The 17,838-nt window shown below is 36.4% G+C and overlaps 2 protein-coding genes across 2 annotated transcripts in view; one reads left to right on the top strand and one right to left on the bottom strand.

Annotated features, from left to right (window-relative positions):
• The window catches only part of kmt2bb (lysine (K)-specific methyltransferase 2Bb), a 36,461-nt gene extending 30,145 nt beyond the window's left edge, over window positions 1-6,316 (top strand). The window contains exons 34-37 of the mRNA XM_084126591.1: window positions 227-334; window positions 1,710-1,793; window positions 2,318-2,447; window positions 3,515-6,316. Of these exons, the coding sequence (XP_083982717.1) occupies window positions 227-334; window positions 1,710-1,793; window positions 2,318-2,447; window positions 3,515-3,790 (598 nt within the window). The 3' untranslated portion in view covers window positions 3,791-6,316. The remainder of the gene's footprint in view (window positions 1-226; window positions 335-1,709; window positions 1,794-2,317; window positions 2,448-3,514) is intronic.
• Window positions 6,317-6,858: 542 nt separating this feature from the next.
• Window positions 6,859-12,421, bottom strand: igflr1 (IGF-like family receptor 1). The gene is made up of 7 exons (XM_084126592.1): window positions 12,266-12,421; window positions 11,734-11,917; window positions 11,381-11,438; window positions 10,971-11,103; window positions 9,131-9,223; window positions 8,488-8,625; window positions 6,859-7,982 (listed from the first exon to the last, which is right to left on the bottom strand). The coding sequence occupies exons 1-7, from the start codon at window positions 12,354-12,356 to the stop codon at window positions 7,660-7,662; spliced, it is 1,020 nt and encodes a 339-aa protein (XP_083982718.1). The 5' UTR covers window positions 12,357-12,421; the 3' UTR covers window positions 6,859-7,659.
• Window positions 12,422-17,838: the final 5,417 nt, after the last annotated feature.

Genomic DNA, 17,838 nt, shown 5'->3' with positions numbered 1-17,838 from the left:
TTTATAAAAGGCATTTGCTAAATGACTAATACCTAGCAACAAGGGAGTAGGTGGTTTGCTTCTTGGTTATCTTACCAATGTAGGGAGGTGGTTTAGACATACATTTGTCTTAGAGAGTAACAAGTGATGTTATCTAGAAGCCATAGTTCCGTGACTTAATATGTGCGTGCCTAAAAAGGGAACTTTTCTGGTTGAAACTGCTCACACCCACTTGTCTGTTTCACAGGAAGTCTACCTTTGATATGTTTAACTTCCTGGCGTCACAGCACAGACAGCTTCCTGACACAGACCTGTATGATGAGGAAGAAGACGAGGTTCTTCTCAAATCCACCAGGTCAAATAAGAGTTAGAATTTTACTGAATGAAAGTTTTGTTTCTTGATATGACACAAAAGCACGTAAAAGTTACGAGAAAAACCTGATAGAGGTTCACAGTAAAACATCTATATTGTTTCAGAACTACTACACTATATGCATGATGTATACTTTGCTGTTTTTTAATTGTATTTTTATAAATAGTATTTTTAAAGTGCCCCTATAATACTATTTTAGATTCCTAATTTAGTTTTAGAGGTCTCCTACAATAGGTTTACCTGCATTCAATGTCAAAAACACTTTAATGTTCTCGTATACACTGCATCGACTCTTTTCAAAGGGTGTCTTAAACTGTTCGATAAAGGATCTGGTCTCCCTAAACCCCTCCTTTCCGAGAGTCTACTCTGCTCTGATTGGTCAATGACCCAGTCTGTTGTGATTGGTCTACTCTACTCTGCTCTGAAACAACATTGTTGTGTTATTTTGGTTTAATGCTGTGAAGCTGCTTTGATGCAATCAGTATTGTGAAAAGCGCTATATAAATACACTTGACTTGACTTGACTTGACTTGATTGGTCAGATAGCTGGTCTGTAGTGATTGGTCTACTTTGCTCTGATTGGTCAGATGGTCCAGTCTTTCATGATTGGTCGACTGCTTACAGCTCATCCCGGAAGCAAAAACGGCCATTACCACAACTGAATTTCCACTCCGGATGCTTCCTCGGCGCATGATACACAGTAGTACAAATAAAAAGCGGATTTGCTTTTTACAGTGCCAAAAACAGCGTCTTCTTGACATGTCGACAACACGAACCAAACTAGTCCAGGCCTAAGCTACAACTACAGTGTTTAAGGGCGAGTCAAAGTAGATGCTGTTCACGGGCAGCCAATGAGGACCATATTATGTGAATTTGTACGCAAGTTCATGCAGAAAAGATTTGAATTACTGACGACTCATTTCAGGCAGTTCAGCTCTTTCTTTTGGGAGACAATAATGGCATTTGTTGTGCACTTCGATCTTTGAAACTTTGCAGACCTTTTATATTTCGAAACGGCTATAATACACACTGCATGAAAGGTAATATCTGAAAAAGCATAATAGGGGCACTTTAAAGTATTTCAATGGGGTCACCATGAGCACTAAAATACGAATGCTGATATTTTTGCTTTTGCTTATAGACTGAAAAATATACATTTGCTTTTGATGACTTGTTTTTTTGGGGGGTTTTGTCATGACAATGTGCCTTTCATAGTCCTTTCCCCTTTTTTAATCTTTCGTCGCTGATTGTAATTCCTCTTTCTTGGCTAATTTTCGCAGTATTCATATTTTTGAGTGACTTATTATGCAACTATAGCTTGTTTCACATGACAAATAAAATCATTTGCACTTTACAGACGTGCAACAAGTTTGGAGCTTCCTATGGCAATGCGCTTTAGACATCTGGAGAGGACATCCAAGGAAGCGGTGGGCGTCTATAGGTGAGTTAAAAGTTTTAACCCAATTGAGGAACTGAGTCATAGTTTCAGTTCTGTTCTTTAACCGCCACGATTTGAGCTACATCAGTAGAAAAGTTTAGTTTAGATCGAATCCACCAGTCACAGGAAGGAGATGTTTAGATTTTGTTCCCAGGTGATCTCCCAATAATAAACCTGTGAAAAAAACCCTGTTGACTTGGCATAAAGATGCACTTCATTTTAAGAAATGCACGCCCTGGGATCTGCTAGAAATGTTTGTCTTCCTTTTTATCCCTGTAATGACACATTCTGAACTCTTTGGTTTACAAATGGGAAATGTTTTTTCCATGGAAATTGTTTTATAATCTTTGGAGTCTATTCTGCAACCCTTTGCCAGTATCTTCTTTTGCTCTGTTGTATTTGCAATTAATTAATTCAATTTTGGATACTAAAATGTTAAATATTTTTCTTCCCGGTTCCTTGGTTGTGTTGCCAGTGTTTTCATTCAAAACAAGTCAAATTCACTGTAACTGTTATTGCTGTCATAGGTCTGCGATTCACGGAAGAGGCCTTTTCTGCAAGCGAAACATCGAGGCAGGGGAGATGGTCATTGAGTATTCAGGCATTGTCATTCGTTCTGTTCTAACGGACAAGCGTGAGAAGTATTACGATGGCAAGGTAAGTGGAAAAATGCCGTTTTAAAATGTCATCTGTCATGCAGGTGTTGTGCAGTAGGTGGCGATATGCAGCTTTTAGTGGGTTTGTCAACCTCCATTAATAGGAAATGTATCTCAAATGTGCATGTTGATGTGCCAGAACCAATGAGGTCTGTTCTAGCGCGTCACACACGTCTGAGCTTCCTTTTTAAGCATACTTGATGCGCACTTTTGTAACGAATCGCTCTAAAGTCATTTATTTACTGTTTATTTTTATATGCCATCTGTATTTGAGATGTGCACCAAGCACTAGGACTCGGATTCGGACTCGGTATCGGCAGATACTAAATATTCACTGGATCGGATGGAGGGCACAAAAAACTTGATGGGAACATTCCTAGTATTTATTATCATTTTTGAACTCTCAGCCGATTACAACTAGGTTGATCAACAGAAATGTATTTTGGATATTCATATCTCTCTGTCTTTTCTCCTTTTTTCTGTTATGTGTAGTAGTAGTATTTAATATTTATTTAATTTAAATATTAAAATATTTATGTCATTAATTTTTTACATACTGCCTTTAATTTATGTTTTCACCTGGATTTATATGATTTTAAATACAGTAAGAACATTAATATTGTGAAATAATATTATTACATTTTTAAACTGTTTTCTATTTTAATGTATTTTAACACGCAATTTATTCCTGTGATGCAAAGCTGAAGTTTCAGCATCATTACTCCAGTCTTCAGTGTCACATGATCCTTCAGAAATCATTCTAATATGATGATTTTCTGCTCAAGAAACATTTCTTATTATTATCAATATTGAAAACAGTTGTGCTGCTTAAAACTTTTGTAGAAACCATGATAGATGTCTTATTCCTTTATTGATGAATAGAAACAGCATGCTTTTAAACTACTATTTTTCCTTATATTTATTTTTGAATCATGTTTTATTTATATTAATATATTTGTTAATGTGTCTTATTTATGTTTAGATTATCTTATTTGTTTTACATAAATACGATCACCCTGTACTAGATTTGGGTCTAATACCACTTCTTTCCTCTGCTCTTCCTACCAGGGCATTGGATGCTATATGTTCCGCATTGACGACTTTGACGTTGTAGATGCCACGATGCACGGCAATGCAGCACGGTTCATCAACCACTCCTGTGAACCAAACTGCTACTCTCGAGTCATCAACGTGGAGGGTCAGAAGCACATAGTCATTTTTGCCTTGCGGAAGATCTACCGTGGAGAAGAACTGACCTATGACTACAAGTTCCCCATCGAAGATGCCAGCAACAAGCTCGGCTGTAACTGTGGTGCCAAGCGCTGTCGACGCTTCTTAAACTGAGGAAGAGTTGTGGACGACAATGGAGCTAGACGGGTAAAAACACTGGGCCGAGGCTTGACGGGTAAAGGGGGTCCAAGCGGATGGTTTCAAATCTTAACAGCCACCTCTTCAATTTGAAAGTCCTTCATTTAAAAGGACCACTAACTTTCAAACAACTGTTGTGGAGCCATTCATGTCCTTGAATCGTGATTCCTGCCGACCTTTAGACATTCAGTCCAGTAGAGCAGATGACGCATGATTGATGATGTGTGGAAACATGATCATGGCCTTTCAAGAACATTTTCCATTGTGCTGCATCCTTTGTGGTTCACTAAATGTTTTATCTGAATATTACTGGTTTGGAAAAGAGTCTCGGTCTCAGTCATAGCAATTTATTTTTAACCAGTTCATAAGCAGCGAAGTAAAACAAAAAAGCGGCACAAAGGTTGAACTTTAGCCAGAGTCGTTATATATTTTGCAGCAAAATTGTGACTACTTTTAAATTATTCCTGTTGGCTTTTTTATGCTTTTTAAAAGCTGAATAGAAATGGCCGCTGCCAAGACTTCAGGACGTTCTGTTCCCGTAACTGACCTTTAAATCAAAACCCTCCCTCCCTTTTTCTTCTTCGTGCCGACCTTAAATTGCTGGATTCTCAAGTTTTCAGTGCGGACCACGTAGTTTGTGAAAGCTTAGCGGCAGTGTAAAAACATGCATATTACTAATCAAATGATGTGAACGTATTAGTTCTGATCTGTATCTATTGACTTTATTTTAGATCTCACTTTTGTGTTTAACTGAGAAAGACTCACACACTGCTCAGGACAACATTGTGAACCCCTCAGTATAACCCATGGATCCACTCCTTGTGCATGGCAGTCGGTAACGGACGCGTTCTGTTGAAGCATCTAGTGGTCTTTTCATCCGTGTCAGATTTTTCGCTTGAAAACCCCTATAAGGCTTTTATTTTTAACCTTTTCATTTCAATAATTTATTTTTAGTTTTCATTGCATTTTTATAGTCATGTCTAAACACTTCTGTTCACCAAAAACTGTATAGGTGGTTTTTAATCTTGATGGTGCTAAAATCAAACACAAGTCCAAAAGGGGAAAGACTTACTTCCTCTGTTTCATCTCTTGTTAGATTACTGATGCAAGCTGTAATGCTGCAACGAAACTAAAATAGCAAAGTAAAACCAGTCATGCTTTCTAACAATGTGCCCATATATGTCTATGATGTGTTCAGACCCTATTCCGAATACTCGAAGAGCAACGTTTTAGCATGTTTGTGCTTTTTATACCTCTTGAGAGCCTTGTGTCGAAACAAAATCATGCCTGGAGAGCGTAGAAGTATATTCGTGTTTCTTTTCATCGTGTTAGTAGAGGACACTACTTTAAACTAATTGTGACTAACCGCATCCTCATTGCGTCACAGCACACAAGGTGTGATGACGTTGTGGATTGTTCCTGCAATAAAATCATTTTTGCCACAATTGCACATACAATTGGAGCTCTACATTTACTGCTTAAAGTGTCCTATAGATGTAGGACCGCAAAGGCGATGTATACTGGTGACTTACAGAATCTATATATATTTATAGAAGAGTTATTGAACGTTTTTCAGCAGATGGTGGCACTCGGCACCTTAATTTTCCTTGAAAGATTTGGAGTTGGTTATCTTCTTCGTGTAGGAAAAAAATCAAGCTGATGCCATCGTTCATCGCAGCGTATAAAAGATTGTTCGGACTTCAGAAGCGTTCTATTTATTCCTGTTTGTCTTTATGGGAGTTTATACCCATAGGTCTGTGCTTTTTGTATCTGACCATGGTCTTATCAGAGTTTTCTTCAGGGTTTTTCTTTTTTTCTTCTTCTTCTTTTAAACCTTTTCAACATTTTCTTTCCTTTTTTTAACTTGGAACATTGAGGATGAGTTCTTGCAACGTGGCCTTTTTTAATGAGGTGATGTTTTGAGCCAGCTGTTTGTTTTATGTCTTAGTTGTTTGCTTTTATTTAACCTCCTAAACAGCAGTTTTCTTCCCCCTAAATCACGCTATCGTCTCCTGCTTGTTTCGTGTGTTTTGCTTGGAGTGGGCGTCTCCATCGAGAACCTGAAATTTAGCAGATCTCAGATTTTAATCAAACCACCCCAGACTTGCAAGGATTCTACCTCAAGCTGTTCAGACAACGTCAAGTAATACTAATGCAAAACTAGATTTGCTTGGTCTGTTCTGTCATGCAGAGTTGGCTCGTGTGCAATGAAGGATGCGAAGCACTAGTCAGGACCTCCTGTGATGATGCGTTTCCCAGAGCTTCTTGGGAAAGGAAAAATCTGTCTGTTCCTGTGTAGGTTATTTTAAAAAAAAAAACAACAACGTTGTGTTGAAAGACTAAAAAAAAAAAAAAAAAAAAAAGTGTCTTTGCTACCTTGTACAAACGACCCCTAAGTTTGTAAATAGTTGTATACATATTTCTAAACCTGTTTAATTTTTCTATGCACTTTTTTATTTATAATGTTTTTGCTTAATAAAGATGTACAATGTTTGAACAAAGTTTAAGATTTATTGTGGTCTTTGAGCTGAACAGACAAAAAGCATCAATTGTGCACCACTAATAACCAAAGATATTGCTTATGGCTTATTTATATATATATAAAAAAACAACTATTTCAGGAATTGAAGTAGTAATTTAATAAAAAGCCAAAATATTAGTTATGCACTGTTAATATTTTGACATACACAAAAGTAAACATTTAACAAAGTTGAACTAGAGTGAAAACGACATACAAAATTGTACAGTAAAAAACTTTCTTTGTTCTGCTTCCACGTGTTCCTACACACACATTTCTTTGTTCCTACACACATCTGTTACCCATTACATTAGTTTTCAGTCCAAGTAACTCTGGAGGTTCACATTGTGTGCGTCTCTAAATCACTGTGCTTTAACAACTTGTCTTCGAATACTGGAGTGTATATATATATATATATATATATATATATATATATGTATGTATGTATGTATATATATATATGTATATATATATATATATATATATATATATATATATATATATATATTTTTTTTTTATTTTTTTTAACACCAAAGTGTAAAATTTACAGAGGACATATTTGAATCTTTTTTTTTTACTCCTAAAAGGTTTATAATAGTCCCTTAGAGTACAATATTTCAAAATTTATAGCATGTTAAAATGTTCACTTTTTTGGTCACGCTCTGTTTTCGTGTGTGTCCCTTTTTCCGCACAGAGGGTGGCACTTCAACAGCTTGTGTGTGTGTGTGTGTGTGTGTTAGCAGCTCCAATTACCTCACACAGACACCACTTAAAATTTCTAAAACTTTTAGCCTTTTATGTTCAAACCAGAGTCGGACCATGATGAAGAGACTCAAGAAGAAGTGACAACATGTTGAATGCAACAGGACATTTCTGAATGTTTAACTGATGAATTTATGTAGGCGATGTGGAGTTAACTATCTTATAGTCATTGATTTAGCATATTCTGTCATGATAATCTATAAATCACGTGGTTTATGTAAATGGGGGGCAGGGTTTATGTAAATTTTAGGGTTAGTGATGTGACTAACCAGGGAGGAAGCTCGTGTAGTCCCTACCAGCCGTTTGTTGTAGTCCTTGAAAAGCGATTTCTATAAAATAAAACATCTCCCTTGGCTTTGAACTTTGAGCGTTGTAACTTTGCAGATGTTGTTTATGCTCAAACAGCAACATTACACACTAGCTAAAGTTGAAAAAGTGAAATCATAATCAACCACCCCTTTAACGGTACTTCCCCAGTGACAAGCTGTTGTAGGCTCCCCCTTAAAGTAAAAATACTATATAGAGAAGTTTAATACTGCGTTGTTTTCTTACAAAACCACGTTAGTTATTCTTCAACACCAGCAGGGAGCTTTGCTAAAATCTCCATGGCATCGTTGCGACCGATAGCGGTTAACCGCTCAGCAAGGTGGCCGACGGTCCATTGTGGGTTCTTGGTGACGACACCCTCCAAAACGGCGACGAGGGGACTTTTGTGGTCCTTCATGGAATATGCATAATTGATCCAGGCAAAGGAAAAAGAGCACTGGGCGGCAAGGTGACGTGTATTTTTAGCGCTAGAGATGTCCGGGTCTAAAACCAGCACAAGCTCCTCCAGAACATCCAGGTTGTTCAGCACAGTTTTCAAAGGCGCTCCCTGGATCTCAGGAGCTATGAATATAAATTAAATTAGGGGTTAAACTTCATTTCGATAGTCCACTGCTAGTGACTTTGCAACTACATGTCAACTAACCCATTAATTTACCATTATTAGGTTAGAGTTAGTAGAATAAGTTGAACTTACTATAGTAATAAACAGTAAATTAAGCATAATTACAAGTAACTAACCTAAACCAAACCCTAACCGTAATAAGTACAATGTAACTACGTCACCTTAAAATAAAGTGTTACCGAATAAGTTGACATGTATTTGCAAAGTAATTATAGTCAGTAGGATGTCTGTAAGGGGACCATTAAAAATAAAGTGTTTGCAGATATTAAGCAGACAGTCTACTAATACTCTAATGACTGCTAGTTAACACGTAGATGCAAAGTTACTTATAGTTAGTAGAATGTGGAACGTACCTTCGCCCAAGGAAATTTACTGTAAACACACCTGAAAGGAGTGGTTTCATCTAGGGTCAAATGAAACTAGTTTGTTTTTTCATATACCCACCTAACAGATACGCCGATCCAGTCAAGTGATCGTTATTATCGCTTTCTTTGATTATGTTGTATGAGATGGACTGTTCGTATACCTTGATGCCCTTTTTGGACAGGCTTGGACAGGCTGATCCATTACGTTTTTGAAATTCTGTGAAACAAAAGAAATTCCTGTTATTCCCCTTCTTTAATCTTGTGAAATACATATTGCTTCATAGTAGCACTCAAGCCTTTGTGATGTAGCAATTGCAATAATGTCATACTAAAAAGATTACAGGTAAAGATGTTCTATTTTTTTTTTTTTTTTTTTTAAGTGTGTAATTTCCGTACTGCCACTGTAAAATCACCAAATGGGTTTACAAAATAAATGATGATTGTTTCATACAAGTTTACAAAACACACACCCATATTACATTCCAAAAAAATTAATAAATCCTGCCAAAAACAAACTAAGCCTAGCGGATGTTTTGAGAGAACACACTTCTTGAAAGAATCAGTTTATGAATGGCTTATTGTTTTGTCTCTGCATGTCAGCATCTAAAACTAACTATTAAACTATTTCAATATATATATGTATCAGCCTCAATCAGACATGACAGGAAACATTAATATTTAACTTACAGGATATCCTTCAAATATGTCTTCCTGCGACTGACCTTCATTCAAATGTTTTGTCCTCCTCCTCTTGATAACCAAGAACAGACATACCAGAATGAGGGTGGATAAAATCCCTAAACATACGTAAATCCCTGCAAAGAAAAACATCAAATTTACTTTTGTTTTATATTGAATCCAACACATTCTATTTTTCTTTCTCTCATGTTGTGTGTTTGTATTGAAAAGGCTACATTTTAACATGTACTAGATAGAGAAACAGATCAACACCAAGCACTGAATACTGATACTGTAAATATGTATTCTACTGTTCAAAAGTTTGGGGTCAGTAAGTATTTATTTTTAGTGGTTTTTTTAAAAAGAAATGAATACTTTAATTCAGCGACCATTCACTGAAGTGATCAAAAGCAGATGCGGTGTGCAGTCGATTTTGCCGGGGCTTCAGCCCCGAGTGTGGCCCCGAATGTATTTTGAAAAGTCGACTGACAAATATGAAATAGCCATTGTAAACCCCCGAAATCATAAGTTGCCTTTTTTCAATGTGCTTTGGCTTTGTTGCTGTCTCTGGCTGGTGATTGCTGAAATCTCTCACACAGAGACGCACCACGTGAGTGATTTATCTAGAATATCTCCAGGATTTGCACGCAACAGCAAACAATCTCACAGCAATAAAAAATAAATAAAAAAATAACGCAGTCAGCACCGCCGTCCTCTGTCAAATGAGATGTTTTCAGGCTATATGCAGGGGCGTTTCTAGTTTTAAAAACATAAGGGGCTGAGCCCGAAACGTCAGGGGCTGGGGTTATACGATAACATGATTACCGGTAATTCAGCCCTGGCACTGTAGCCACACCAGCCCACAAAGTTGGTTTCAGCAACTTTTTTCTTTCTTGAGTTAATCAATGTTTTTGGCACTAATCAAAGAAGAAAGTCAACTTTTTCTAACTTCTAACTTTTAAAAAGAAAAAAGTTGCTGAAACCAATCTTTAATGTTAATATATAAATTGCTCATTTGCCTCTGGACACAAAAAGATTGCACTGGTGTTTGATTGAAATGTAACATCTATGCAAAATAATCCTTGAAAGATTTCTCATTTAAGGCCATTCCTGTTTGGAATATGTTGTGTATTGTCAATAATAAGCAGAAACATTCTGCATTTCCATTTTGTACTGTGGATCATTCATTACAACATTTATCCTCATTCTCATGGTTACGAATCTGTTATCTGCTTGACAAATAATTTATGCTACTGCCCACTGACATGCTTTTAAAGCTATTGTTATCCTTTTTTTTTTTTTTTTTTTTGGCCTTCAAACACCTTAAAATGCATGTGGGTCAGAGAAATCCACATTTTAGAACCCCCCCTAATACCTCACATTTGACTTCCATAGTAGGAAAAAAAATACTATGGATGTCAACTGGGACCAGCAACTGTTTAATTACCAGCCTTCTTTAAAATATCTTCTTTTGTGTTCAGCAGAAGAAAGGAAATCATACAGGTTTGGAACACCATGAGGGTGAGTAAATGAGGACAGCATTTTCATTTTTGGGTGAACTATCCCTTTAGATAATCCTGAAATATTTTTTTTTTTCAGGGATTCCACAAAAATATCAAGCAGCCCATCTGTTTTCAACATTAATAAGAAATATTTATTGAGCTCCAAATCAGCATTTTAGAATTTCGCAAGGATCATGCTGAAGACTGGAGTGAAAATTCAGTATTTTTGATCAAATATGCAGCCTTGGTGTAGCCTACTGGAAGATATTTCTTTGAAAAACATTTAGAAAAATCGTACAGACCCCAAATTTTCAACAGTAGTATATGTATGGTAAACTGTTGTAGAGATAAAGATTAAAAACACTGAAATGCAAATCAATACCTGTCACATTTATGACATGAGGGGTGTTTTGAGATTGAGGGGTGATGGTGCTTGAGCTACCGACAGAGGCAGCAGCAGCAGCCGTAGTAGTAGTAGTAGTAGTAGTAGGCCTAGTATTATTCCTACTCACAGTCTAAAAAAAAAGAAGTTTACACTGAAATTGGCGTATCAAGCTTTTTCTAAAGCTTATATAATGTCTCTCAGCTTTAGATTAGAGAGCACTGTTGGACAAAGGGAGAGCCAACTCGAAGATTTAATTTTATTCTATCAATCAATAAATTCCACTAGAAACAAACTTTGTTGTATTATTTTATTTTAATACTGTGAAGCTGCTTTGATACAATCTGTATTGTGAAAAGCGCTATACAAATATACTTGATTTGATTTGATTTGATAAGTTACAATCTTACTGTTATCGCTGTGGTCTGCAACGGCTGATGGATGCATTTTCCATCAAAAACCTGCTCCCTGCAAAAAAGACCAGGAACATCCAATAATCATATGAATAAAATAGACAATTTAAAGCTCACTTTTATCCAACTGTATAGCGCTACTTAAATGGGATTAAAATAATAGGCAAACCGTTATAATTAACCATTATAATGAACTATTTATATAAATAAACTTGAATTAACAATCGTTAAGATTATATAGGCTACAGTCATGTTTGTACTAGGCAAATCCACATTTTAGAAGTTTTGAGTCAAAACTAGCCCAGTACAAACATAATAAATGTAAAAATAAAAATCCAAGTAAAACGTACCCTTGTTTACAGCAGATGGTGTCAGATGTTGTGTTGCATGCAATAAATGGCGTTATGCACGAGGAACATTTTTGGCATTTAACGTGAGATCCGTTGTTATATGTTCCATTTCTGCATGGTTTGTAAGCTGGCTTGACTTGATATTGATCGTCGGACCAGCCGCAGTTGTCAGTAAATTCGAAACCTGCCGGCAAAACATTTATTTTTTTACTACAACACGAAAAAAAAAATCGAATGTTTTATTTGAAACTCTTTAGAAAACTGACTATTAAATGACTGCGCTATGTCGAAAATTGGGGCGTAGTTTGTGGGGGGGTTGGGGGGGAGATAACCCCCCCAATATTTAAATCTATGCATTACAACCCCCCCAATATTTATACCATGATCACATGAAAAATATGCAGACCCAAACTTCAACCCCCCCAATGTTCAAACCAAATCTACGCCTTAACCTCGCCCCGAAATTATAATCATTCGTTTACATGTAAATGGACTAAGAGACGATTAACCGAACACTGAATTTGAGACTTACCTGCTTTGAATTCATATTTAGACTCGCATGGCTGACATTTATGCGGAGCACTATTCCAGAATTTCTCATCTACACACCTTCCTGAAGTCATTGACGCTGCTGATGTTGAACGTTTCTTTGACTGCACTAAACTAGTGATGGGTCGTTCGCGAATGAGCCGGATCTAAGAGCCGGCTCTTGTAGGTGAACGACGGGAGCCGGCTCGCATATCTGAAGAGCCGACTCTATTTTTAAAAATATAGCCTATAGAAATTAAATCATTGTGTAGGCTAATAATGAAATAATGAATGATTTTAATTGCATTTAAAATAATTGACTAATTCAAAAACCAACAAAAACATAATTATATAGGCCTAAAGGCGCACACACATTTGTTTCGACTGTCTGATCAGCCTCACATTCTGTTCCTGTCAATCATACACGCGATGTTAACCAATTAAACTGCATGAGGGAGGGCCGAGCAAACTCACACACACACACTAGAGATGCGGATAAACCGCGGATCAGGCGGATGACGTGACGAAAAATAATATTTTAATTAAATTCGGGCGGGTGGCGGTTGAACCAATCAAATGAAAAAAGTTTGCCACTAAGCAAACCTGCAAGCTATGCCCAGCTGTCAGTACTATTGGAGGAGGCCTAAATGTCTCTTAGATGAGACCGCCTGGGCTATTTTGTTATTTTGTTTCGATATTAATTATATTTTAAAACAGCCAATCGTAGCCTACTGTGGAACATGCATTTAAAAGAGAGACAGATTATGGTCTGATATGACTCAGAAATGACATCGGGCAATTGCAGCGCAAGATGTTCAGAAGAACGCAAGAGCTAAACTTCTACAAGCTCAATAATATCCACATCAAAAAGTAAAAAAAGAAGGTAAGAAAAATAGTCAGTCATAACTTTGCCCATTAATTAGATGTGCAAGGCAAGCAGGCTAGTTTTTGGGTTGTGATGGACAATTAAAAATGTGAATATTCACGTTGCACAGTTGTGTGGTGGACTTTCAGCGAGTTAAAACATATATTTTTTAAAGAGCCGTTTGTGAGTCAAAAAGAGCCGGCTCTTTTCAGTGAGCCGAGTCAAACGAGCCGGCTCACGAAAAAGAGCCGGAATGCCCATCACTACACTAAACTGAAATTCTGACTGCCTGAAGATAACCAGCAGAGGGGAGGAGGAGTTGGGTGGGTTGTGAACTTTTAACCCTTGTGTGGTGTTCATATTTTTGTTACTCAGTAGTGTTCGTGGGTCTGGTGGACCCGCTGCATTTTTGGGTTTTTAATTCAACACAATCAAAAATGTTATGATAAAATACTCAACAGATGTTTACTTCATCCCAATTACAAGCAATATAAACAACATATATGGGTGATTCTTCAATTGGGGGCTATTTTGCCATCTTACATTTTGATGAATGAAATTTGGTTGAATTTTGTTATAATTATGTCAAGACAATGTTTACATGCTTTGATGTAAAGATATAATAATGGCCGCGACTGAGCTTAAATATAAATTGAGTATTTTATATCTATTTGCCAACTGGCACTGCAAAACGTCATTCCCATCACAACATCAAAAAGGCTCATGATGTATCAAGGAGATCATTTAAACTCATTTATCTTGCAAACATTATTAACCTTCAACAATACGTATAAAAAAACAAAATGTTTCCATTCAGCAAATTACATATATTTTCTTGTTCTTACCATCAAAATGTGTTTTTCTGTGTTCATCAAAGCACACTTTTGTTTAATTTCTGGAAAATTAATTTTAGATGTTTTTTCTTTGAATAGGTGGATGAGTATTTCATTAGGCTTTTCATTTAGTACCTCAAGATTGAACATAAAACAGTTTTAAAGGTATTTTTGCTGTAAATTAAGCAATGTGGCGGTAATGACATACTGTTTTGGTAATGACATAGTGTTTTGGTAATGACATAAATGAAAAGTGCACTGATACATAAAGCAAATTTAAAGGCTTAAATAATGACTTCTGGTGAGTGTTGTTGAAAGAAATGGACAGATGTGAGGAGATATATATAAATATGACAACCATCAACTTGAACATGTTTATTTCAATCATGAAGAAACCATACAATATTTTCTAGAGAATCAATTGTCACAATGGGATAAAACAGCATAAAAATATCCTTCATAAACATTTCATAACTATGACTATTACCATTAGGTGAAATACTATATGTTTGGGTTAAAAACTCATAAAAGTTGCATTGGGTTAAAACTAACAATGCATAATGAAATGTGTTTGCTTTCAAACATGTTTTTGAACATTCAAAACGTGAATTAGAGATGATAAAGGGAGATGGATGGGATGTGGAGAGAAAGAGATACTGGGCCCTAGTTTAAATGACAGGCATAGTGTAGTCACTCAATGAGCAAAGTGTCAAAGAGCAATGCCATTGTGTGTCATGTGGGAGTATTGTGGTAACCCAATGTTTTTGCTTAGGATCTTGCTCATGGTATTAAAATAAGCTAATTTAATTTCATAAAGAATTGTCCTTGTTGTAAAATTAGGTTTTATTTAGAATTTAGACTTTGCACATGTCATTACCACCATCACTTGTCATTACCATCACAACAAGTTTTGTGTTGGTAATGACGTGTTGCGGTAATGACATTTTTTATTTTTTTCAGGAAAAAAGATGCTAGGTCATGGATTTGCTAACATCACTCAGCAGCTAGTACAAAAAGAACTTTAAATACACATAAATCATGTGAATATATATATACATTTATCAAAATACTGCTGTTACAGCATTTATGGTAATGACGCTGAATAAGTCTACTCCATGATCAGAAGGAATTCATGATTAAATTACTTACTTTTTCAGACATCAAATATCACTGTTCTTTCATGGCTGACATGTGCTCCTCTGCTAGTCTTCATTTCCATGGTTACGGCATAAACAAGTCTTACCCTCAAAAATATCCTTGTTGTAATCGTAGACTGTCGTGGTAATGACAGTATTGTTGTGGACAATACTAAATTGTTAAAAATATTCACAAATTCCACAGATATGAACCCGAATTATGCATCAAGTGCCTTTTTAAGTTACTTTTTAAACATATATTGTGATTTTTTAATGAATTGATAACATTTTTTCACATTTTCAGAGCAGATAAGTTTTAAAGTCTGGGTTGGGGACAAGGCCTTAGTAGCCAAATGTTAGTGATGAAAACATTTTTAAAAATGGAAATCATACTGATTTTAGTGTATAACATTTTTTGGTGGTTCAATAAATATTATTTGAAATAACTAAACTATTTATTTTATAATATAGTATTTTTAACATGAATGTATAACCTGGGGACATAAAAGTTCCCCTAATTGAAGAATCACCCATTGGTTAATATTTTCTCTTTACCTTTGTCAGATCACATTTAAGAATTGCAACCTCGTGTGGGAATGGCAGGAGTAGAAACACAAAACTCACTCTTGCACTCTTTCACACTTACACACAATCTCTCTCACACACGCACGCACGCACACACACACTCATGCACACACATGCACACACCCACAACACACACCCAGACACACACAAAACACACACCCACACCCACCCACCCACACACCCCCACACACACACACATGCACACAAACTCACTTGGATATGTGGTGTACGGTCACTCTCCATAGGCATAATGGTTTTTCTAATGTACAAACTGTATAATCTATCCCCCTACACTAACCCTACCCCTAAACCTACCAATCACAGAAAACTTTTGGCATTTTTTGAATTTCAAAAAACACCATTTAGTATGTTTTAGTATGAGGACACAGATATCGTCATAAACCATGTTTACGTTGTAATTCCCATGTCATTATACACATTTGTGTCCTCATAAACCATATAAAAGAACATACACACACTAACAGCAAGCCCTGACAGGAGGAGGACAGAGTAAAGTTACACAGGACCTACAATTTCCACACTTTTATTAGCCCCGGGTCCAGTGGACCCGAACCTCCTGTGTGTAATATAAATGTGTAGGGGGGGTGTACAGTGTGTTTTCTTTGAAAATGTGTTCTGATATATGTTCTTCACAGAAAATGAGCCAAGGCCAATGAGTCTCAGTTTGAAAAAATAATTAATTGTATCATTTTTCTTTTGATAAAAAATGAAAACGGGTCCAACAGACCCGAACACCATACAAGGGTTAAGCGATGCCAACATAAACCATAAACCAAAATTGCATAACCAATTCAGACACAGTGTTAGGCTACTCTCAGAGAAAAGCACGTAGTCAATCAGGTCTAACGAATCTGTGACATCAGCTGTGTGCTAGGCTACTGTGATTTATATAGTTTTTGGTGTTTATAAAATATTTTTTTCTCTTAAAATATTAACATCAACTGTTTTTGTTTTCATCTGGTTTTCAGTCCTCTTACCTCTAAACGGTTTAACCTGATAGAGTGCTTATGTTCATGAAATGAACCATATCCTATCCACAGTCGAGTTTTTTTATGCAAAAAAAAAAAAGAAAAAAAAAGTTCTTACTCATGTTTTTGTTTTGCTTTCCAATACAAATATCTAAATATTCTTAAATCAAGATACATTTGTTTTCTGAGAAAATAAAGAAAACATTTTTTGCAACCCCCCTCGTCATAGCATCAGCACCCCCTGGTGGGGGGCTGTGGACTAACATAATATTGTAGGCTACTTAAATCGATACTCCACTTTAAAATGAAAATTCTGTCATCATATACTCACCCTCATGTTGTTTCAGACCTGTATGAATTTCTTTCTTCTGCTGAACAGAAAGGAAGATATTTAGAAGAATGTCAGTAACCAGACAGTTTTTGGTACCATTGACTTGCATAGTAGGAAAAAAATATACAATGGAAGTCAATGGTACCAAAAACTGTCTGGTTACTGACATTCTTCTAAATATCTTCCTTTCTGTTCAGCAGAAGAAAGACATTCATACAGGTTTGAAACAACATAATGACGTCACATATTTTCTGACCCAGCACTCAGCCCCGCATGAAACAGCTTCCAGCGCGCCTGGATGTCAATGGGGAACAGAAACTCTTTGGTTACCAAGATTCTTCAAAATATTTTCTTTTGTGTCTAATAGAACAAAGGAACTCATACAATTTTCATTTTTGGGTGAACAATACTGAATAAAAGCTAGACTTATTATTCTTGCGCTGACCCACCTAATCCTCAAAGTATAGCCTACGGTCGCAATTGCTGTGGGAAAGTATGTATGCCATTGCCACCTCTGAGCAACAATAAACAGTCCATGTAAATTCCACTTCAGCGGTGCTTCTGTGCTACCAGAATTTAATTTGTTGATGTAGGTTTTTACCTTTTAGCAATGTCATCATGTAAAAATGTCATGGCTGCATTTAGCAGTTCAAAAAACCCAAACTGAAATACGCAAGCAATCACAAGTTAAACCCTTTGGCATGCCTGTGTCAAAAGAGTAAAGTTTATTGGAAGCTCGTGTAAGCATATTAATGTCTATTTCCTGCTGAGCCAGCAGATGAAGAAGCTTAGACTGTCTGACTGCTTCCTGTAAGTCCATCCTTCCTTGCTTTACATC

The sequence above is a fragment of the Abramis brama genome, assembly GCF_963993115.1.
Source record: "Abramis brama genome assembly, chromosome: 10".
NCBI lineage: Eukaryota > Metazoa > Chordata > Actinopteri > Cypriniformes > Leuciscidae > Abramis > Abramis brama.
The sequence above is the reverse complement of the archived record's forward strand: the minus strand, read 5'-3'. Positions and strand labels throughout refer to the sequence as shown.

Excerpts from the sequence above, each read along its gene's own strand:
- igflr1 (XM_084126592.1), bottom strand. The coding sequence starts at position 12,356 with ATGACTTCAGGAAGGTGTGTAGATGAGAAATTCTGGAATAGTGCTCCG. Across the intron at positions 11,918-12,265 it reads TAAATATGAATTCAAAGCAG|GTTTCGAATTTACTGACAAC; the intron begins GTAAGTCTCAAA and ends TTTTGCCGGCAG. Across the intron at positions 7,983-8,487 it reads TGGATCGGCGTATCTGTTAG|CTCCTGAGATCCAGGGAGCG; the intron begins GTGGGTATATGA and ends TTATATTCATAG.